The sequence below is a fragment of the Pristis pectinata genome, chromosome 3 (assembly GCF_009764475.1).
Source record: "Pristis pectinata isolate sPriPec2 chromosome 3, sPriPec2.1.pri, whole genome shotgun sequence".
NCBI classification, from domain to species: Eukaryota; Metazoa; Chordata; class Chondrichthyes; order Rhinopristiformes; family Pristidae; genus Pristis; species Pristis pectinata.
This window is the reverse complement of record NC_067407.1, coordinates 95789860-95814448: the sequence shown is the minus strand read 5'-3', so window position 1 is coordinate 95814448 and position 24589 is coordinate 95789860. Positions and strand designations below refer to the sequence as shown.

Below are 24589 nucleotides of genomic sequence, written 5' to 3'. Positions count from 1 at the left end.
TTGAAAATTATCGGTTAAGTGGCCTTGCTTACCTTGTCTTGCTATTGCATCATTTATGCCAGAATTTTTTAAATGTAGTTTGCTATAGAGGTGGTAGATTATTTGCACTAGAATGGATGAAATCTGTAAATGGAACAAAGTTACTCTCCCCCATCTTCTAGCACAGGTGGTGATGTTGAGCAAACTTACGTTTATATTTTTATATGCTCATTAAATTTAAACTTCGCACATATCCTAATGTTCTCCAAAAGAAAGTGTGAATAAAACACTGGAGACACAACTCTATCTTGCCCCCTCCTTGTCTAGTCCCTTCCCACCTACATCTGGGACACCTCGCATGCTCACCATCATTCTAACAACTTCCAGTTCCCTGGCCCCCACCACCTAATCCTCAGCATGGACATCTGGTCCCTATACACCATTCCCCATCAGGAAGGCCTTAGGCCCCTCTGTTTAATTCTAGAACACTGATCCAACTAGTTCTCCTCTACTAATACTCTCCTCTGCACAGCAGAACTTATTCTTATCCTGAGCTACTCTTTTGATGCCTCTCACTTCCTATAAATCAAAAATGTAGCCATGGGCACTCACGTGGGCCCTTGCTATGCCTGCCTTTTTGTTGGCTATGTGGAGCAGTTCTTGTTCCAAACCTACTCTGGCACCACTCCCCAACTCTTCCTCTGCTACATCAACAACTGCATTGGGCTACTTTCTGCATCCATGTGGAACTCGTCAATTTTATCAACTTTGCAACTAAACTTCACCCTGCCCTCAAATTTATTTGTACTATCTCTGACATCTCACACCCCTTTCTTGATCTCTCTGTCTCCATCTCAGTAGACAAACTATCCATTGACACTTAGTATAAACCCACTGACTCTTACAGCTCCCCAGACTACAACTCCTCCCTCTTATAAGGACGCCATCTCTTTCTCTCAGTTTCTTCATCTCCACTACATCTGTTCTTGAGATGAGGCTTTCCACTCCAGGACATCTGAAATGTCCTCTTTTTTCAAAAAACGTGCCTTTTCATTTACTGTGGTTGATTTAGCCCTCACCCGCGTCTCCTCCATTTCCCGCACTTCTGCTCTCACCCTACCAGCATGTCTAGCATGTATCTAGCATGTTATTCTTTATCATTTCTGCCAGCTGCAATGTGATCCCACTGCAAGTCGCATCTTACTCTCCCTACCCCTTTCTGCTTTCTGCAAGGATTACTTTCTCTGTCTATGACTCCCTAGTTTGCTCATCCCTCCCCCTCTCCCTCTGCATGCACCTTCCCCTGCAACCATAAGAGGTGCAACACCTGTCCCTGCACCTCCTTCCTCACCACCATCCAGGGACCTAAACAGCCCTTCCAGGTGAGGCAGAGGTTCATGTGCACTTCCTCCAACCTTGTCAATTGCATTCGATATTCATGATGTGGCCTCTTCTACATCGGTGAAATCAAGAACAGACTAGGCAACTGCTTTGCCAAACACCTGTGCTCTGTCCGCAATGGCCATCTTAAGCTCTCAGTTCCAGGCCATTTTAACTCCCATACCCTTCCCACGCCAACCAGTCTGCCCTTGGCCTTCTCCACTGCTTTGATGAGGTCAAACGCAAACTCGAGGAACAGCACCTTCTATTCCACCCCTGTAGTGTACAACCCAATGGCATAAACATTGAATTCCCCAGTTTGAGGTAACCCTCTCCCCATCTGTTCATTTTCCTCTCGTGATTCACCCAGGCCCCCTCTCATACAGCCTTCTTTCCAAAACACGTGCACACTCGCACTCTGTTTTTCCCCTGCCCCATCTGGTTCTACCTACCTATAACCCACAGTTTCCCACCCCCCAACTGTTCCCATCTACCCACCACCTCTCCCTTATCTGGTTCCACTCATCACGTCAGATTCCATATCTGCAGCCCCTTGTGGTCTCCACCAATCACCTCCCAGAATCTCCATCCTTCCCTCCCCCACCTGGCTGCATCTTCTCGTCAAACCCTCCTCACCTGGATCCACCTATTGCCTGCCAGCTCCTGCCTCACCCCTCACCTCACAACTTTATACTGGCTACCTCCCTCTTCTGTTCTCGGTCCTGATGCAGGGTCTTGACCTGAAATATTGACACTTTTGCCTCCACGGATGCTGCCTAACCTGCTGAATTCCTCCAACAGTTTGTTTTTTTGCACTTAAGTGAGGCACTGCTTTCCAATAGAATTCAGATCCTCCACTAAAATGACCACTGTTTATTCAAAAACTTGTTTCTTCTGGTATCAAACTAAATTAACAATTTTTGTTTTATAGGGATACAATTCATTTAAAGCCAAATGCTTTCTGTGCAAGAATATTTCAGTTCAGTATGAATTCATTAACAGATTTGTAGAGCAGAATCACACTGTATCTTGGGATTTCATGCAATTTATTTGACTCCCTCTATTCATTTCCAGAGATAACACACTTATTTACTGTAATGCAGCTGAGGAAACTGCTCTATCCTGGCATTATGCTCTCACATTTCTGCTTGCTGCCAGAATCCAAAAGGAAGAGAAAAAAAAACTCATGCAAAATCCATTCACAGATTAGCCACCATAAAATGGCTACACTGCGCTCCTATGTATAAACATGTTTTATGTAATAATTAATTGTAATTGCACCAACCAGAGCAACGTTCTGGGAAATTAGTTGGCAAGCTGTGTGGCATTAATTTGCCAATAAAGTCCATATCTGTACTGGGAAGGTAGTCTGCCAACTCGCACTAGCACTTTCTTATATAATCTGCATCATGCATTGTGTATACACACAGGTTACTTTCAGCTAGAAGTGAAATACTTTGTGCACAACCTCTTTATCAAAATGTTTCATTAAACCTAGCACTTTACCTTCATCCAAGGAGCTTAAAAATGCAGGCTTTTGAACTTTAAGCTGAAAACTTTGTCAGAATAAAGCTAGAGTTGTTAAAGTGCATAATGTGCATATCTGATGTATCATTCCTGAGGACTTTATTCTCCCAACTCCCAGGGCTGCTGCTTGTCATTACAGCTCAGTCCCAGACTGTAAGGGGATTGTTGTTAATGTAAGTCATGCAGTTGTGAATGAGTTTTTTAATTGATTTAATACTGTGCCCAGCTAAAATAGTTCTCTTTCCTGCCATTTACACAATAGACTGAACCACAGTGCCACCTCTAGACGAGCTCATACACAGTCACTTCTAAACTGCTCTTCCTCTTTAAAGAGAAGTTTAACACCTTGTTTTGTACACCAAGGTTATCCTGCCCAAAATTAAAATGGTATGCAAAATTCTAATGCAAGAAACTTAGTTCTAAGTAAATTTGAAGAAGTACTCTACAACTTTAAATGGGCCTTCATTATGCAAATAAAAGTAGAGCTTCCCATGAATTGCCTTGTGTAGCTGAGTTCTACACAGAAGTTTGTTGTCTTTCATCCAAGAGAATAGTTTGACGTGGGTTGAGCTGGCCTATAAACTTGTTCACTACTGTGGATAATCAATTATTCAGGAATTGATCAGCACAGTAAGCAAAAAGCTGAAGAAGAGTGACTAGAAATTGGAGTTCACCTTTTAGATGCACTGAGCAGGTGCTGTGGTATAGTGCTCATACCCAGTCTGATGACCATCAAAAATTCAGGAAATTGACACAAAAAATATAAGTAAAAATCATTATGGAAGTTTTCACTTTGATTCACACATTACAAAAACTTTACCCGTGTGGTTCCTGAAACAGCTGTCAGCGGGGTTTGCAGCTTTTATACAAAGAATGCTGTCAGGGCCTTGAAGAAACAGTCTCCACAGTAACTTTGTAGTAGCTGCAGAAAATGGCTGCCATGGAGGCGAGAGAAAACCTGGGAGAGTGGGAACACCTCTCTTCTGGTGACTAGCCACTCCCCATGATTGTCTGCACAGATTGAGTTCTGTTTCATAAGTGCCCCATGCCATTGTGAAGCATGGCTCATCCTGCTGGCAAAGATCACAGCATGTGTCTATGCAGTGAATTGTGTATTAGGTCTGCTGTAACTGATGGGACACCCAGCAATGCTGCCAGAAATTTGCTGGTGAATAAAAACCCAGGCCAATAGATGCAAAGGGTAATATATCAGTGGAACATGGGACCTTTGAAGTCGCACCGCTTTGTGACCTGCTTGGGTGGTTTAAATGCTCCTTTGTAAGTTATAAACACAGATCACAGGTTGTATCTTTAACATCAAATTTTTTTGGTAAACGCAAAATGGAACACTGAACATTGTATGGGACACTGCATTTGTATTGCCTGGAAACTGTCAGACACACAATTGGGAATTGCGAATCAATTCGAAAATGATCACTCGTGATCTAACATGGGCAAATAAGAATTTTATGGGCAACCTGCCCAAAGAAAGTGTGTGCAAATTCATCCAATTTATAGGCATTTATGTTTTTCTTAAGCAAGTTGTTGAGATCAGGGACACCATACCTGAAGAGCTGGTGAAAATTAATTCCACAAATAATCTCAAAAGGGATTTGTATACTTATTTAAAAATGATGAACCTTGAGGATTTGGGGCAGACAGTAGGAGTGTGGGATTAAGCAAGCAGTCTACATGGGCACAAAAAGCTGTTGACCTTGTGTTAACCTTGACCTTGTGCTGTAAGATTTGATATTTCAGTAATTCTGTAAGCGGGACATATAATTTATCTTTCCCAAATGTGGTCTTGTTCTTAAGAACTCCGAAAGAGAAGGGTGTGGTTTACCTGCAATCTGAGCTATAGCACTAGAGAAATGAGAAGTTCTGATTGACAAAGCTGCTCTCTTTCTGATCATTGCTCTGGTGGCTTAAAAGATGTCAGTATCCTAGCTAATATCCTTTAATCAAAAGACCAATAATAGCAATAATAAGACCAATTGAAAAGCAAATATTTGCAGATGATGAAAACCTGATGAAGGGCCATTGACCATAAACATTAATATTCTTGTCACTCCACAGACACTGCCTGACCTGCTGAGTATCCCCAATATTTTCTGTTTTTCTTCTCTGAAAATAGCAGCACTGAATTACTGAGTATGATAATTGTTTTTTTTAACTTAACCTGCATTGTAAAAGTAACCACTTGTCAAGTACTTTGAGATGCCTTTATAAATGCAGGTTCATTTTTTCCTCTTGATTGGAGTGTTACCCATTTAGAGAGACCTTGTTTTAAACAGGGATACTTTGCTGAATTTTGGTTGGAAGCATTTAGTCAAAGCATAGTCTTGAGTCTATCATCTTCTTTGAATTTACACAGTGCAAAAAGTTCAGTGATGAAAGCTGATATTAGAGTAATTTGTTATATATCCTGCTATTTGTGATTCTAAAAATTAAATTTAATTCATAAGTGTACTGAAAATTAAGCTGTTAACCAGGTTTGTATGTATCAGACTGGATTGATGCCCATCATATGACACAGGTTTTAAAAACTAGTACTCCAGGTAATCCTTTTATTCACCATAATCCTAAAACTCCTAGAATTCCATCACTCAATACTGTGAAAACACTAATCATAGTTTGCTTCATGTATATTACTCCTAGACAAGAAAGTGGTTCAGATTTTCAAACAATAAGTTCAGTGACCCAAAGTCTGCATACAGGTGCAGGTGAAATGATTGCATCAGTATGCTCATATGTTCAGGGTGAGTGTAAGGAAATGGCGAGCATCTTGACTTGCAGTAACAATTTTTTTTTAATCGAGTAGCATTTTAAAAATGAATTTAAATCAGGTTTATTTTAGCTTCTCAATAATATTGAAAGTGCAGTTCATTTTTTTCCTAATAAATTGTGAGGGGAAGGCCTATGTGGCTGAATGTAGAACACGCATTGTTTAGGAAAATTGTATAATGTGTTTATGCGCTTTCAAAATGAGTGACTAGGCTGAAGTAGGATTTTCAAGTGGTGAGAAGTTTGATTGAGGAACAGGAAGACTCCCCTGCCAACTTTGTTACTTTCTAAATTATATTTTCATTTTTTTTTACTGTGTTCTAAAAGATTTGTATTGGTATATTTGAAATTATGTTTGGTTTATCCCTATCAGTTCCCAGCAATAGCCTGAGTGAAAATTGGAAATATATTTATATATATACAGTATATGGTGTGTGTGTGTGTGTGTGTGTGTGTGTGTAAAATATACATATTGGACTAACTTTAGTTGCCCAAATTCTTTTTTGTGAATAGTTTCAATGGGTCTCGGAGCAGACATGATGACACAAGGCGATTCCAAGCTGCAGGTACCTCAGAAAATGGATATCAAAGAAGAAGGCCTCCCTCTAACTGAGAGCAAGTCTAAGGTATTTCAATAGCACGGTTGGTGTTGGTTTGGCCAGACAAGTCTGCTATATTACATCATTTGGTTTTCAGCCTCTCTTTTCTATTTTCTGCATGTCTTCTTTTGTGTGTCTTATCCTCCCATCCTGTGTAGGTGAGAAAGTTACTAGTTCTAAAGTCACTAAAAACAGTGGTAAATCTGGCATTCTGGTGGTACAGAGACTCTTGCCTGGTTTTATTAACTCAGCTGTTTCTCCTCCAGTTATGGCTTTCTGTGCAGCATTTGCAGCAGCAAAGGCACATTTAATATTTTGCTTTCCCGCCTTTTTTAAAATAAAACTGGGTTGATGGCTTCCTTTGTGGGGATATCTCTTGTGCTAAGCATTTCATATCAGCTTAAAAATTAAGCATGGTGGCTCAGCAAAGCATTCAGCAATTTTCCAAATTTATGCAGATTATTAATGTTCTAATTGTTTTTATCTGTAAGTTAAAGTTAGGCAAAATGTAAATTCAGTTAATATAACTCTCTTTTCCTCTTTTGAATGAAACTTGTCCTGCCTATGTTGTATTTTTGTCCCTCTACCACAGGATAGCTACAACTCACAGGGTATTTCTCAGCCCCCTACTCCTGGCAACCTGCCAATCCCTTCCCCCTTGTCCCCAAGCTCTGCTAGCATCTCCTCAGTGCATGGAGATGAAAGTGATAGCATTAGGAGCCCAGGCTGGCCAAAGACTCCGTCAAGCCCTGTAAGTGGCTCTGTTTTATTTTCCTATATGTTTTGTAATGTTTATGTGTTATGATGAAGAATAAGTTAAGATGGGGTGGGGAGGGGGGAATTGTTTGAATTTCCCACATAACCTTCTAATTGTGGAAACTGCTGAATAGGTTTTGGAATAAGTATTGCAACATTAAAGTTTCTTCCTTGGAAATAATGGCAGTCCCACTAAATTTTTAGAATGTTCTCAGGGCTACAGACTGAAAGCTTACAATAATGTTCCTTAAATACAGATGCAAATGTAAATATTCAACTGACCAAACAATTCACATTTATTTTATTTGTAGATCATTTCATATTTATATAATGATTTATTTTTGTTAATCAATTAATAAATTAGAAGTAGGAAGTGAATATGAATGTTTTGGCCCACTTTATCATCATTCTTGTTTGTGCTTAGAGACTGTAAGCCTTAACAGGTAAAACTAGGTTTACAAATTTACCTGCTGTCTACAGATTAAGCTGAGGCAAATGTTGAATCAGCTCCAGCTGTCGGTTCCTACAAAAAAGATTATTGTAGAAGTAGATATCTGAGAGGGACTTCATAAATCTTTTCAACTGCATAATGTAGGAACGTGATTGGTACATTCAGTTCCTCAGTCCTTTTATGCCATTCAATGAGTGTACCATCTTGCTTTCGTACCTGCTATTCCTATAGCAAAACAAAAATCTTCATTTCAGTTCCAACACATTCAATTTACCAAGTCTCGTCACTTTTTTTTGCCAGAATTACAGAGTTCCATTATCCTTTGTGCAAGAATAAAATCACTTTCAGACGTCACCCCAAAACAGCCATGCTGTAATCTTAAGATTATGCTGCCTTGGTCATGACTCAGCCAGCAGAGGAAGTTCTTTCTTTCCATCTTCTCTCATACCTCTCTCATCATTGAGTCAAATTGTTACAGCACCATAAGAGGCCACTTGTCGCATCAAGTCTGCAGCAATTCATTGCAGAGCAGTCCATTCACTCCAATTCCCCTGCTCTTTTCCCTTACCCCTGCATTTATTTTATCTTCAAATATTTATCCAATTCCCTTTTGAAACGCAATCTGCATTCAACACACTTTCCAGGCAGTACACGGCGAATCTCAATTACTCAGTACAAAAAAAATGCTTTTGCTTTCCTTACCCCTAGATCTTTTGCCAGATCTTACCTTAAAAGAAAGATATTTTAAATCTAACCTTTGGCCCCTCAGTTAATGAGGTTGCTCTCAATTTACGACATCAAAACCCATCAAGATTTTGTGTGTCCCCATCAAATCTCTGAACCTTCTCACTTAGAGGGGAGCAACACTAGCTTCTCTAGTCTATCTTCATTGTTGAAATTGTTCACTCTAGAAGTGTTCCAGTAGATCTTTACTGCATCCTTTCTAGGACCTTTGCATGCTTCTCAAAGTATGGTGACCAGAATTGCGTTGAACACACTGGTTGTGGCCAAATACTGTTTATGAAGTTTCAATATAACTGACTTTTTTTTATGTACTCCTAAGTCTTTATTTATGAAGTCTAAGATTACATAGGCTTCTTTAACCACTTTTTCAGCCTCTGTACCTGATATCTTCAAAGATTCATGCACATATATTCACAGGTCTCTCGGTACGGTAGTGTAACGCTGTTACAGCGCCAGCAACCCGGGTTCAATTCCAGCCACTGTAAGGAGTTTGTACGTTCTGCCCCTGTCTGTGTGTGTTTCCTCCGGGTGCTCCAGTTTCCTCCCACATTCTAAAGACGTATGGGTTAGGAAGTTTTGGGCATGCTATGTTGGCGCCAGAAGCGTGGTGACACTTGCGGGCTGCCCCTAGAACACTCGATGTAAAGATGCATTTCACTGTGTGTTTCAATGTACATGTGATGAAAAAGATATCTTCTGCACCTGTTTTTAGAATTGTACCCTTTAGTCTGTGTTTGGAAATAATGTAGCCACCCCCCCCCCCCCCCCCCCCCCCCCCCCCCCCCCCCCCCCCCCCCCCCCCCCCCCCACCAAAGACCTGGGAGATGCCACAAAGCATTTGGGGTGCTTGATGACTCCACATCCACTCCTAAAAGTTCATTCACCACCAGCATACCATGGCTCGCATCTATAAATAATTGGCAGTCATTTGCATCCCCCAAACATTCAGTGTCCACACTTCCTTTCTCTCTGTTTATTGAGAAAGTTTAGAAAGTTTACCATGCACAATTGCATCATGTATTAATATTTATCAAAAGCAGTATTCTTAATAATACCAGTGTCTACCTCCCTTCTTCTGAACGACTGTTTACCACAGACCTAATAATATCCAACCCATTCTCATAATTTAACACTTTACACTGATGTTGTACTGGTGAATTATGCATGTTTTCTGCCAAAGCCTATAAAGTCTTCCTCAGTTACAATGGGCAGAACTGATTGCTTAGACCCAGCCCAAGAGTACTGCACAGCCCTGTACAACTGTAATATTACTTCCACCCATTTTTCTTTCAGCCTGCTTGAGGTAAAAGCCAACATTCCATTAGCCTTTAAAATTATTCTTATACCTACCCACGAAGTTTTTGGTGGTTTCTGTACTTGGCACTTAAATGTCTCTGTACAACCACATGCATTATTCTTTCAGTTTGGAAACAAATCTAATCCATCTTTCTTCAGTTCCAAAATTGATGTGTTGAAGTCAATCTGGCACAGTTTTGCCCACCAACTTAACATCTTATTATCCTGTTACAACTATCTGGTCCCATCTACATTATTCATTTAATTTGTCCTTTATTAGCATTTTTGGATAGATGGTTCTTTCTTCCTTTATCCAGTTCATATATAAAATATAATTAAAAGCTGAAATCCCAAGAGAGATCCCTGGGTGATGTCATTCATTTCATTCTTACATTTTGAGTGTGTACTCATTATCCACTCTGTTTCCTGCTCTGTCTCCTGTTTCTTAACTGTTGCCTCCAATTCCATTTTTATTAACAGTCTCATTTGTGGAGTCCTTAGTGAATGCCTTTGCGTGTTCATAGCACATAGTATATTGGTTTTGGAGCTCCAAAGGGCTATTGAGTAAAACTACTTTGCAGTCTGACACTAAATCATACCAATCATTGCCAGTATTTTGGGTACCACAATCAGACATGGATCATTTCACAAGATGAGTATTCTGCTGCATACGGTGATGCCCTCTGAAAAATGTGTAGTAATCTGAGTTGATCTTCCCTACAGTGTTTTCTATATGCCTGACTGATCTTCTCCATTTAGCCTCATCTAAAGAGCCTCATTTATAGAACAACACCTTGATGAGGGTACAGCAAGTAAAGTTGAATTCCTGGAGGAGTTGGTGGTTTCAGGAGTGGAGGAAAATATATCATTAAGTTCAGGTCCAAATCCCATAGTACTACATTAACAAATTTTGAAAATATTTATAAGATGAATCACAACAGTTATTATATAACTCTTTAAAGAAGACAGAATATTGAAATTGTGCTGATTATTATGTTATTCACTATATGGTGTTTATGATTAATGTTATTAATATATTTTTATAACAATGTTTTAAATTTTAGGTATTTAAGAAGTTGTAACATATTCTGTGTTCAATGATAGTGATATCCAGGTTTTATGCAATCAGCTTCCAATCTATAGTTTGAATCTTGGATAAAAATAGTAATCAAAAACGATGTTTTTAATGGTGCAGCTCTCTGTAAATCAAGAAAAACGGTAAAAATGTTGTTCAGGTCATTAATGTCTCACATTTTCAATTAATATCCTGAGCAGGTGACAGTAACATGAATTATTAAACATATAGGCATTCTTTCTTTATCCAGCTTTAATTTGTTCTGCAATTAAAGATATTATGGGGATTTTTTTTTGCCATTAATTACCAATTAAAAAACAACATTGGAACTCAACACAGTCGTGTTTTATCATTGAGAAAAACAGAAGAATTAATGTGATATTACTTTTTTATCTTTATTCATTTTGCCTGAATTCAGCTTCCCCATTGCTGTGGTACCCTTTATAATTTATTATGCTGTTAAAACATCCTGTAGCAAGTTCCTAGCCCAGGTCGGGTGTTTTTGTTTGGAGGGACAAAAATGAAATCCACACCAAATAAAGACAGTGTTTTATGTTCGCTGCTGTCAAGTGACTCATAATTTGAAGAAAATTCAGTGTTTAAAGTTAACCATTAACTCAAGAAGGGCTAATGTGTTCACTGTAATAGACCTTCGGAGTGAAGAGATACAGGTTGAAGAAACCTGAAACTTGGGAAGGGTTAAATTGCCATTTCCCATAGAATAGTATTGTATGTCACATCCACATTTTAGTTCGCTACACTTGTTTTTTTTGGGCCAGGTGGCCTTAGTGCACACCTGACAAAAGACATGTAACAGTGCGTTCGCCTTCATAGAGCCAGCAACTCAGAACTCCAAATAAGTAATAAGAAAATAATATGGCAAATTTTCTGTTATGATCTGAAGTTGGAAAATTGGTTATATTTGTAACTATGTTAACAATAACTGTGTTACTGGATGATGAATGGTTATAGATTGAAATGTCTGGTAAAACTTCATGCTTTGCAAGGGTCAAATTGTACAAGTTTTCTGTTCGGCCTCTGCCACAAGCCTGTATCATTGACCTAGAATCCTGATTGTTATATTGATGAAATATAAAAGCACTAAGCACTGGAATGAAAACAGAGCAATGAACTGTTTATTTGGTGACTGCCAGAACTAGTAGCCTTCATTCCTTACTCTTTTTTCAAGGATTGGCACTTTATTTTTGCTATTAGGGAAAAAAGATGCTTCATATTTCTGCTTTGTTGTGCCTGATCATTCCAGAAATCAAACTCTTCCACAACTGGTGATAAAATAACCAAGCTCTATGAACTTGGGAGCGAGCAGGAGCGTAAAATGTGGATAGACCGTTATTTGTCCTTCATGGAGGAGAGAGGAACTCCAGTGGCCAGTTTACCTGCTGTGGGCAAGAAGCCATTAGATCTTTATCGACTTTACATTTGTGTTAAGGAAATTGGCGGCCTGGCACAGGTAGGTGCAGAGAAATATATTTTTACATGCGTGTAGTTCAGTGTTATTTATTGGGCAGGTTTTGGCTGATGTTTGGATGTTGTTGAAACTAAAGATGAATTTTGCATTGTCTCTTGGTAAAAGTTAATCCTGCAGAGAAATATCTTTCCACTAATTTTGACTCAAAGTAACAATGCTGTGGTGAAGCATGTAAACAAGTTTCAAGGATGCTTGTTGTAGTGTGTGCAATATTCTGAATATAAACACACCATTAAAGGCTTGATTGTCAATGCAGCCTGGTTGCTTGACCACTACAGTCACGTCAGAGCATGAAGGAAGATTTCATTGCCATCTTGTAATCTCACTGAAATATAAAGTAGTATTGTGCTCAGCTTTTTATCTTTTACTCCCTAAGAGCTAGACAAATTATTATCCATGGTGTGTTTATTGTGACTTAGTATTATGTAAAAGTTCTGTATTGAACTCTTTAGAGTCTAGAGATTTCTGTTGTTTACATTAATTTGTATGGCATTAAGTTCCACTAAAACAGAAGCCCAGTAAGAGAATTATGAAATGAAATTACAAGTGGTAGGACAGGCTCAGAATAAGTTGCAGACTAACAGTTTCCCTGAGGCGAAGTTACATGTTTACATGTTTCACCACATGTATTCCTAAGTCCAAAATTAAGACCACCCATGAATTAGCCTGGGTTCATGGTTCATTATTTTATCAGAGTCAGTGGGCTATCATAGGGCAGGGTGGGTTTGAATAAAAATCAAGGAAACCACATGTCCCGTAAGAGAATGAAGATCATAGGTAAGAAATTTAATGATTAATTGTTTAATGCAACAGTCTTCAGTTGAATCAACACTGCATTGGAACAGGACATATGTATCTTACTGTGACTGCTGTCACCTGTCTTTAGTGGACCAAGGTCATGCAAGTTGACTGAATTTCAACCCAGCTACTTTAAAATTCAATTAAAATAAGGCAGCAGGATGAATAATAGACTTGGGTTTGGCTTCATTTGACTGATCAACATGGGTCAAGTGACCACAAACCAAGATATTGGGCACAAAGTGATGAACAACCCAGATCAGTGTAATCAGAAGGAAATCAGAATTTTAACTTGAAAGACCTGGCCAGGTATGTGGAGAGAGTGTGCTTTGGTTAAAAGCAGCTTCAATCCTCTGTAAGTCATCATGGATCCTTCAATGTGAAGTGGTTAGTGATGTAACTTGCATTTAAAATTACACTTTTTTTCACCAGCTAGATTAACCTGATATCTGGGCAGACATCATGCACACACTCCAGCCATCTATACCTATTTACATAAAGTACTTGAGAGAGACCCCAGATGTACAAATACAATGCATTCTTAATAATAAACAAATATTTGGATAACATTGAAAATGGATGTCTCTCAATAAACATTGACCATTATATTTTGGGCCATTTCAATGCATATGTACTCACTCAGAAGAAATCTCCCACCCAAAACGTTATGTTTTGAAACTTGATGTGGCCTTGACAAGCAAAGCCAACATCTATTGCTCATTCCTGTTTGCTCTGATGAAGAATATATAAACAACTGAATAGTACGTGACTTAGAGCAGAACTTCCAGGCAGTAATGTTCCCATGCACCTACTGCCCCAGTCCTTCTTGGTGAAAGAAACTGCAGGTTTGAGATTGAGGTTAATGAGGCAGTTTGTTGTAATGCATCTTATAGATGTTGGATGTTGGATGTGGTGTTGCCTTTGATTATGTTGTTAGGGCTACAGGCATCCAGCAAGTGGAAATTATTCCATCAAGTTCCTAATTTGGACCTTGCAGATAGTGTCAAGGCTTTGGGGAATGAGCAGATGAGTTGCTCTCGACAAAATGACCAGCTGCTAACCAGTTCTTGTAGCATTTATGTGGCTGGTCTGGTTAAGATTGTGATCAAAGATGTTCCTCAGGATGCTGAAACGCTGTGGGTGAGCTCCCTTTCATTAGAGTTAGTCATCGTCTTGGACTTGAGGTATAAATGATGCTTGCTACGTAATAGTCCAAGACTGAAGAATGGGGTAAACAAACAGGCTTAAGTTTTCCCTGTGGCTCAGGTCCTTAATTTCATTTCCAGTTCATGTCTTGTTACGTGTGAGTCTGGTCTGCTTTATTGTATTAGATATTGTGATTGGAGCTGAATGCTGTACCATCATCAGCCTGGGTTGGCATGGTGGCACAGCTGCTGTCTCAGAGCTTCAGCAAAAATGGTTTGATTCCGACCTCACTGTAAGTTTGTATCTTCTTCCTATGACCATGAGGATTTCCCCAGGGATTTCCAGTTTCCTCCCATCTCCCCAAAGATGTACTGATTGGTAGGTTAATTGACCACTGTAAATAGCCCATAGAGTGCAGATCCAATGGTAGAATCTAGGAGGTGTTGAGGGTAACGTCAGGAGAACAAAATGAACTTGGTGTAAGTGGGTGTTTGATCTTCGGCATGGACTGGGTGAGCCAAAAGCCCTGTTTTCTGTGCTGTATGACTCTATATTCCCATTTATGACTTTAAAGTGGACGGAAAGACAACAGTGAAGCAGCTCTTTGGGCCTAGGACACTCTCCTGAAGAACTTTCCCAGCAATAACCCTTGTGCGAGGGGATTGGCCTCCAACAGCCACTGTAATCTTTATTTGGACTTTGGTCTGAGCCCATCCAGGGAAAGGTTTTTTTCTTGTTTCCCTTGACGATTTGCTACCTTCATGTCAAGAGCAATCACTCGCACCTCACCTTAGATTTTTTGTTGTCAATGTGTGGACCAACATTAATTAGATCTCAAGCTATTTTTAGCAGCATTTTTAGTACAATTAAACTTACTATTGCATCACTTTAAGCCTTTTTTTTACTACCTAAACCTGTTCCTTCATGTTTCCCCCACCCCAACTCACCACCAAAAATAATACAGAACCCCTTGTTTGAGCTAATTTCACCCAGGCTAATCAAACAGGATCATTCTCTTTCAGGTGAATCAACGTTTTAGGCAGCTGAAATTTGCAAGTTTCCAAGTTAGGGCTCTCGACTTCTATTTTCTCTCCTTTTTCCCCAATTCCCTTCAACCTCACCCTGTTCAGTTTATGAGAAGTTAAGTTTCTTTTATGGAGGTGCTTTGGATCTTCAAAAGTGAGGGAAAAAGCTAGTCAGAGAATTCAAGAACACAATTGAATATTGTAATTCAAATTCTGTTGAATGAATTATCGAACAGATTCTCATTCTATCATCGTCTCCCTAGGTGAACAAAAACAAAAAATGGCGTGAACTGGCAACAGCCCTGAGTGTAGGAACATCAAGCAGTGCAGCAAGCTCACTCAAAAAGCAGTACATTCAGTACCTGTTTGCCTTTGAATGTAAGATTGAACGTGGAGAGGAGCCCCCTCCTGAGATGTTCAGTTCTGCTGAATCCAAAAAGCAACCTAAAATACAACCCCCGTCTCCTGGTGAGTACAAAACTGGCAGTGGGCTCTGCTTAAGTTGAATTATTTCTGTTCTATTGTCTTAAAAATATTTTGTTTTTTAACCACAGGGATAAAAGTCTTTTAAATAACTTTTGATCATCAGTTAAGTGACACCACCTTGTGGGCAAATATGTATTCCTTTCTGAGTTTCAAAGGAAAATATTTTAAAACTACATTCCCTTGAATGTTCACATTGTCAGGGGCTGTGGTGCATTTTTGGTGAAGATTTAGTGAGTGTGTTGTCTGACTTTAATAGAAACAGTGAGTTTGGAGATCACGGTAAAGTTGTGGTCTACAGACATAGGCAATTGGAAGCAAGTTGCTGTTTCATGTGCTGAATTACAGGTGCAGTGGGCTAGATTGTTCTGGCTACGTGTTAAGTTACCTGGTTTGAAGACTAGGGGAATGATGAATGTGTACTTGGTTTCTCTGTAATAAGAACACAAAGCTGACACCTTTTGCATCTGGTTATGTTTTAAAACGCATGGAATTCATGTTCACTGAGATGAAAACAAACAGAACAAATTGCTGGCTTTTTTTCTCTGCATTTTGAAGTGGCTCCTCATTTGAAATGAGATTTTTTTCTAATATTTAGAGACAGAAAACACAAGCTACAAAATTTGGTGTGAGAATTTGATGCCCTCTTTTTCACATCCACTTTCCACCAATGTTTCCTTCCTCACCTGAAAACATAGTCCAGAGAAAAACTTTTTTCTGTAGCCATTTATAATGTACATCTAATATGGCAAGCTGGATGGACGTACAACCTTCCTTAGATTGGATAATGAAGAGGCGCTAGCAGCAGAAGCACAGTCCAGCATTGTTGGAAGTGCCACGGAATCTTGAAATTAGGGTAATGCTCATCTTGCAGGACCAACTTTTACTTTTCAGTCATCTAGCACATTATTCATCACTTGCACACAACAATCTGAACGAACAGAAAGCCCACCTTTGACTGTAGACCCAGCTACCTCACCGTACTCGCTGATCACTGTACCAGGGCAGGATCACTCACCTCTCCTCACTTAATCTTTGGGCTGCTGTAGGACCAGCATAGGCTCAATCTTCAAATTATGATTTGCCACCAGCTAGGTTTAACTCATTCCCTGTGGAAATGAGGCAGAAGATCCACTTATTTGCATTAACAATTTGGAGTCACAAAGTAGAAGTGCCATAACTAAATTTTCAGATTACTGGGTATTATAATTAACACTGAGGAAGCTTGTGATTTTAAAAAATTACAGAATGGGTGTCTGCATAACAATCAAGCTAAGGTGCTTTTCTCTTAAGGAAGCACTGAGAGCTGACTCAGTGGAAATTTTCAGAATTTTCAAGGGATTTGAATGTGGAAAGACTACTCCACAGCTACAGAGTTCAAAAATACATTAAGTGGAGACCATCTGGTCGGGCAGGAAGAATTGGCAGAAATGCTTCTTGCTGTTTGTTAACTGGTTTTTAGTTTTAGTGATGGTGAAGGTAACAACAATTGAAAGAACTGCAGTCCAGAACAAGTCAGTGGCATGTTGATGCAAATAACCACAGAGCAGCACAGATAGTCGAGCTGCTGTCTCACAGCTCCGAATGGTAAAGCCTAAAATCAGAACCCTGTCTTTCAAGAATGACACACATATGTGCTAGCAAATTGGAATTTGCTTTAGTTGACTCCAGTTTCTGGTAAACCATCATTAATATTAAATCTAAGATTGATAGATTTCTATTAATTGAGTACACTGAAGGACATGGAGGTGTATGCAGTTGAGGGTCAGATTACCCATGATTTCAGTGACTACAAGCACGGGGTCAGGGAGCGAAACAGCTTTTATCCCTGTTTTACAACATTTATGTCCTTATAACTATTTTCTGCTATTATTTTATATTCTTGCCCCTCCCTCTCGTGATCTTAATTAATTTGTTTAAAATTCTAACCGCCACACTATTTCACATGAACTACTGTTGCCGTGCCTTGCTTCTTTCTCAGTTTGACTTGGTATATGCTCATTTGAATATCCATACTTTTTCCCTATCATCATCTTCACCTTCAAGTTGGCTGAAGTGGTCCCTTCTCAGTGTGTTTACGTTCCTTGGAACATTTTAGGAGCTTTCTCGTTGCACACCCAATTTGCCATACCTCGTGCATAAACTTGTCAGCTGTTAAACTTATCATGTAAAGCTTTCTGCATGGTTATCAAAGGGGGATAATTCATAATTTTTTCTTGGTTTCTCTCTCTGCCTGGCAGCATGAATTACAACAAGCCATGTTTGTCTTTGCCAGCAAGCTTCCCAAATACTGCTGAGTGTTTGCTGACAAATGGTCATTGAAATGTCATGTGTTGAGATAGGGAAACCTTTGAGGCAAGATAAATTAGATGGAATGGTCTTGAATATAAACAGAAATTACCTCCAAATGACCTCTGATCAGTGCAGATTAACCGCTGGTCCCACGACATTCTGCTCCTAAAAGTAGGGCAGTGAGTTCATACTGAGTAAATTGTCTTCCCAGCATGATAGCTGGCAGTGTAGTCTTAAGTATGTGTGCATACTTAACCTCCAGTAACCTTTTATTGTTTACTTTGGAGAATACATTGCAGCTTCTGGCAAAAGGTAGGGAAATCCTTGCAGTTTGCCAGCTCTTTATTAGCAAGGGTTTAATGGTCTGATTTCACATCTTCTGAAGAAGAAAATATTGGCATGCCATGTGGGATTATTAGGAAACTGCTAATAAACTGCTGCAGCCCAAACGAACTAGGGAGATTATTTCCAACTATTTTTCTACTGTTAAATTAAACCTTATTGATCTAATCAATCCCAGATCATATTTTTGGATTATTTTGTAAGAAATGATTTATAATTATTACCCATGAATCCAAGGATCAGTCAGTCTTTTAACTGTTTTATTTTTCTTGGGGTTTCCCTTATTCCATATTCATAAGTTAAATGTGAGGTACATATCATCATATAGAAACAACTGGCATGATGTGTCTGAATGATGACACCAATGCCCTCTATGTGATGTGCATCCTAATATATTTACTATATCCTGCATGGTACAGATAGAATTTGTGCAGGGTTTTCCACAGAAAAGATCTCCTCTCATTCTTTCTTTGTTTCATTATGTGCTTGCCTGCTTTTTTAAGTTGATTATTTGAAATTTGTTGTGGTGTATACCACTCACAGTTTTGACTTATCAAACTGAATGGTGGTTTGTGTTTATGCAATTGATGTTTCTTCTTGCAGTCTTTGGTAGTGTGAATAAAATGTGTACATTGTTAGAGGAAAAAGTGAAAATAGTAAATATGATGATAGCTTCATTTTGTACATCTGATACAGTTCAACGCTGATGTTTTCTCAATATTTGTTATGACTTGCCCCAACTTACCCAACCCCAACCTTCATCCTCTCACCCCACCATAAAAATTAAACACATGGTCAAATTATGAGATGATCACCTCATTGCAACATTTCTCTTCCAGTGGATTTAAAACTATCTATCCTAAAAAGACAATTGTTCTGGATCTTAATAATCTTTTTTTTGCACTTCCCTTGAGTATTTATTTTCTCTTATGTTGGCCTGCCGCAAGGCCATTTGACTTCACAAAGGGCTGGATTTTTAGGGTTCACTGCCACCACACCATGAATCAGACAACTTTGGAATACACGTGCACAGACATAAATGCAGACATCCGGAAGTTTCTGTCAATAATATCCTGCTTCTCCACAGGAGCGCTATTTTGTAGCTCCCTCCAGTGTAATAATCTGATGAGCATTGGATATTTAGGAACTACAAAGGAAAACAAAAATGTTAAATTTTGCTGCATGAGTATGAGAGAGTTTTTAATGGTACTTAGCTGTATTACTGCTTAGAAACCACTCTGGTCCTAAATTGTGTGTTGTTATTGTGTCACAAGAATATTATAAGTATAAATGAATTTTAAAATATTTTACTTAAATGTTTGTTAACAGTATGTCAATTTCTTTCTTGATAAGATGTTTATGCTCCAGTCTTTACTTTGCACTATTTAAAATGTCAGTTAAATGTTGAGCTTCGTACAAGCTGTCTTGCTGTCTGTGTGAATTCTTCACTGTGATAGGCCATGTGATAACTGTTGCTGGCTTCTGTACATCCATAAGAAATAGTGTAGGTTTTACATATTTTTCTGTCGGCCACTATCAAGGTGAATAAAGCTTCATGGGCTGCTTTTTTTCCAAGGTCAGCCAAAGGTGCAGCACCTTTGCTGCTAACCCACAAAATCCAGATCATAACCATTTTCAGAATGGATAATAGAGTGGTTCTTAATCCTCTGAACTTGCAGTAACTTTTGTGGCTGATCAGCAAGAGATAATTGAAGTGAGTTGTTGTTTCCTACAACTCAATGTGGAGTCATGTTCCTTGCTGGTCTGATCATGACAATTGTTCAGCCATAAGCCTCCTCAAATCATTAGTGTGAGAAAATTAATTAAAGAAAGGTAATCGACTTGAATCATTAGCTGTGTTTTTCTCTCTCCATAGTTTCTGCCTGATCTGCTGGGTAAATAAAACATTTTCTGATTTTAAATTTGGAAGGGAATGTCATCTGCAATGTGAACATTTTCAATAATGAGACACCAGAGTTATTAAGGAGGCTTCACGGGCATTGCGTGGCTGAAATAAATCACCATACAAACCAATTAATAAACTCATATACAATACATAATAAAAGAAAAACAATCTTTAATTTTATAGCAGGTTCAGGTTCCCTACAAGGACCACAGACACCTCAATCCACAAGCAGCTCGATGGCAGAAAGCGGGGATTTGAAGCCACCAACGCCTGTATCAACACCTCATGGACAAATGACACCCATGCAAGGGAACAGGTATTGATAAAGCAAAACATAAAAATGTTTTTGAATTGTTATTACTTTTTGAGAAATTGATTACTTTTGTCAAGATAGAAAGGTTGGTATAGGCACTGTGCTGACAGACCCCATCACCAGTTTTTGGTGTTAATGCCATGAAAATAAATATTCTTTCCTGAAGTAAAGTTTACTGGAAGTGAGCAAACAATTATTTAATAATTGTTACAATAATGAGCATGCAAAGTAGATTCACGGGTGACATCAGGGTTGGCAAATATAGTTAGGATTGAGATATAAAGGACTATGTTCACTGGAGCAGAAATGGCTAAAAAGAGCCTTGATACAAACTAAGAAGAGTTTATTTTAGAGTGAATAGAAAATGACCATTCCTTCAAATTGTTGCAAGTTGTTACGATCAGCATTGCACAGCCTGTAAGGGTTCTGGAAGCAGTCAGTAACCTCTTTCAAAAAGGAACTGCTAATGAAAGAGTAGTGAGACCTAATGGCTTGCTATACCAACAAAAAAGGCCAAATACTCTTTGCTTTGCTTTATGGATTCATAATCCCAATTGGGAATTCAGTGACAAAGGATTGTTAATTTCAAGTTATCACTTCAAACAAAAGGGAGATGCTGAGATTTAATTTTATCACTGTGATTTTATATTAGTTTAAAAAAAAGAGGGATAGAAATTGTGGGAGGGGGCGGAGGGGGAGGGAATAGAGAAAAATAATTATGTTGTAAACTGACATATTTCTTAAATATAAAACAAAATGGCAAATTATGGAGGCTTGAATCTGGAGTGGTTTAAAGATTAATAAACAATTTAGGTTAAACAAATTCTTTGTCTGCTAGTACTATTTGTCAGTTTTTCATTATAGATTATTAGGTGCTCATTTATAATAAAAACTGACAGTGTCAACTTGTCGCACTGTAATATTAGAAAAATGAATTGAGCTATTAATGAAGAAAACCTGGCAAGCCAAAGATTTAATGTGTAATGCAATAGTTCCTGGAATTATGTAAGCTTAAATATTAGAATAAAGAAAATAAAATCATGAAGGTTCCATTGAAGAACTTTTTATACACCAAACTATAAAATAGGTCATCGGGCTGTTGTGTTTAAAGCTTATTCAGCAAGTTGAGGTTTAAGAGTTAATATTCGCACTGTACTACTGGCTACAAGACAGTTTGGCAGGTATTGCACATACATAAATATACATAAAATAAAAGCAAATTATAATGTACAGGCATCTTATCTGGGGGGGGGGGGGGGGTGAAATCCTTAAAATAATGATGAGTAGTGGCCCAGGACATACTTAAGCATGTCATGCCCAATTAACATCCACAGGCAGCTCCCTTTGAAATTAGACCATTATGGTTTGTAATGTGTGTCATCTCACAGTACTAACTTGAGCATTACTGTTGGAGTTTAATTATCTGTGACCCCAGTATTGTTTGGGATCACTGGATCCCTTTATAAATGCAAGTGAATTAAGCTCACAGCAGTCTGTCTCTATCTAAAAGTAAAACTGTGTCATAACAATTTTTCAAGTCCTTGGGGCATTGTTAACTGATTCTAACGAGCTTTAAGTGGCGTTAGGCCGAATGTCAGGTCAGGTCAATACAAGCCCTTCACCATTACAACAACAATGCAGAAGTTCTGTGGATCCCTGGCAAAGATAGAACATGTTGCTAATTTTTTCTCTCTCTCTGTTAACTTTTCTGAATGCTGTTTGTATGTATTCAGTCAGCTGAAAAGACAGAGTAGCCTGAGCGCTGAACTTCTTGCTCTCAATCAGAGCTATTCAATAATGGCCCAATACAAGGCATTATCAGGAAAAATAGAGTTCTGCAGTTTTTCACATTGCCATCACTGTTTCTTGCCTGTTGATGCAGGAGGTACACTAACCATGTGGCGTTTCTGCTGGTGACCGTAATGTAAATGAGCAAAACCAGCCTAATTGATTAAACCAAACTTGCACAACAAGTGCCTTGAGGTCACATTTGGGAGTCCCCATAAGAAATAAGGAATGCAACATTTTGAAGTGGTAGAATGGTTTTTCATTGACCATTAGAACATAGGAAAAATAAGAACAGGAGTTGGTCATATAGACCTCTGAACTTGTTTCACATTCAGTTAGATTTTGACTGACTTGTATCTTAACTACATTTATCTGCCTGTTCCATCATTCTTAATATTCTTGCCTAATAAAACCCTGTAACTGTTTAGAAGTGTTCAGTTGACCTCAATGACTTCTGAGTACATAATTCCAGACTTCCACTAACCTTTGTGCAAAGAAGCACTAACTAAAATTGTTCATGAACAATCTTCCTGCAATTTTAAAGTCAAACCCATTTGCTCTGAAATCTCCCAAGAGAGGAAATAGTTGCTTTCTCTTCAATAATCCATAAATACCTTTGACCGTCTTAAACACAGTGTGTATTGTCTCTCAATCTCCTACACTGAAGGAAATATAAGCTTAGTCCAAGAAATATCTCTTCATAACTTAGTGCCATTGGCATCAGGCTCAATCTGGTAAATCTCTGCTCTACCTCATCAAAGACCATTGTATCCTTCATGAGGTGGGCTGCCCCAAGACTCTAAATAAAGCATAATTAGAGCTTTATGTGATAATAAAATATTAACCATAGAAACAGTTTCTATTCTAAGTTTATTTGTTTTTTTAAATTTATTGATCTCTATCAGTTTATGAGCATCAGTGTCTCTATTTTTAACCTGAACAGGAATAATGCAATCAGCGTGCAGGATCCCTTCTCGGATGTTAGTGACCCAGCATTTCAGAAATGGGGCTCCATGACACCGAATACACCATACCAACCAGGCATGAATATGCCTGAAATGATGAGTCGAATGTCATATGAACCCAATAAGGATCCCTTTGGTGGTATGAGGAAAGGTAGAAAATACTTCTTTTAATTTCCAACTTTAAAACTCCAATCAAGATGGGAAATAGAACTGAGTTATTACATTAGAATATGAAGAAAGGCTGAGGATTGCAGTTAATAACCTAAATATATCTAATTGAATTGAATGCATTTTGATTAGGGAAATCTTGCAACATACTAGAAATACATGTACTTATTCTGTCCAATTGAAAACCATGAATGTACATAGATTTATAAACCTACTCATGCGTATAGAATCTATTTGAGCAACTGCAGTTAAATCCCATGAGAATTGAATATCAAAAGCTAAGATGAGGTACCTTGTTTGGAAATTCATGTTAAAATGTAAGCACTTAAACCCTGTTACTTAATTTTAAAAGCTGTTAACAAGCTTTGTGAAACAATCATACTATGCCAGCATGGGGGTTGTCTTGAGAGAGTTGTCTTTACCATCTGCACTTCTCAAATGTTTGATCTGAGGAAGTTCCCACTGATTTTTTTGTTATTTTGTGTGCTGACAGATGGTGAAATAAGCACTAATGCCATATGATAATGTGACCATCCATTACAGATGTTCCACATTCACTAGAAGCACATAATGCCATAATTTGCTATTCTATTTATGTATGTGTTGGGGCATAAACAAATCCAGTCATGCACTTGCTCATTCCAGCACATTGGATGATAATAAATGAACCCTGAGCTAATTTTCCCCTCTTTCCTTGCTCATTGGTGCTACAATTGGAAATTGCATATACTGCATTTGTCAGCCATCATCCCAAGTAAAGAATCAATTGTGAGATCTTCCTATTTATGGTGAACAGCCATCTTATCATTAAAGCCAGTTTCACCAGTTTAGCCACTGGAAAATTCATCCTTCCATTCAGACAAATGTCTGTTAGCTGGGCATTGCCTTGTGTTTGATTCAGTTAAACAAGTGCTTGCAGTGAATGGCTGGTCACATTTAAGTTGCATCTTCCTTTGTTAATGCAAAGTAATCTGGATGATGCCGGCATACCTGCATGCAAAGTCTACTGTGATTGGTGGACAATTGATGATAATTTTGTTTTACTTATCTTGATTTGATTTGAATGTGCCGAATCTAAACCTGTCCAAAGATTTCAATAGGGATCAAGGGTGAATACTTATTTGTGAAGACATTAATATTCTTCTTCTTGGAGGCAACTGTTGACCTTTTCCTTACTTGCTAAATACATTCCACTGGCTGCATGCACCTTCCTTGTTCCATTGTGTTTTAAAAGCATGAGCTTAATTAAGATCCATAATGCATAATTTATATTCAGTTTTCCT

General features: G+C 38.5%; 1 protein-coding gene across 4 annotated transcripts in view; it reads left to right on the top strand.

Moving 5' to 3' along the window:
* arid1b (AT rich interactive domain 1B (SWI1-like)) overlaps nt 1-24589 on the top strand; it is a 349190-nt gene that overhangs the window by 301863 nt on the left and 22738 nt on the right. For 2 of the 4 annotated variants that reach the window (XM_052011358.1, XM_052011359.1), the window contains 6 exons: nt 6184-6296; nt 6862-7020; nt 11856-12062; nt 15313-15517; nt 20256-20388; nt 23117-23289. In XM_052011358.1, coding sequence (XP_051867318.1) covers nt 6184-6296; nt 6862-7020; nt 11856-12062; nt 15313-15517; nt 20256-20388; nt 23117-23289 — 990 coding nt within the window. The remainder of the gene's footprint in view (nt 1-6183; nt 6297-6861; nt 7021-11855; nt 12063-15312; nt 15518-20255; nt 20389-23116; nt 23290-24589) is intronic. The other 2 variants (XM_052011361.1, XM_052011360.1) reach the window with 1 other exon arrangement.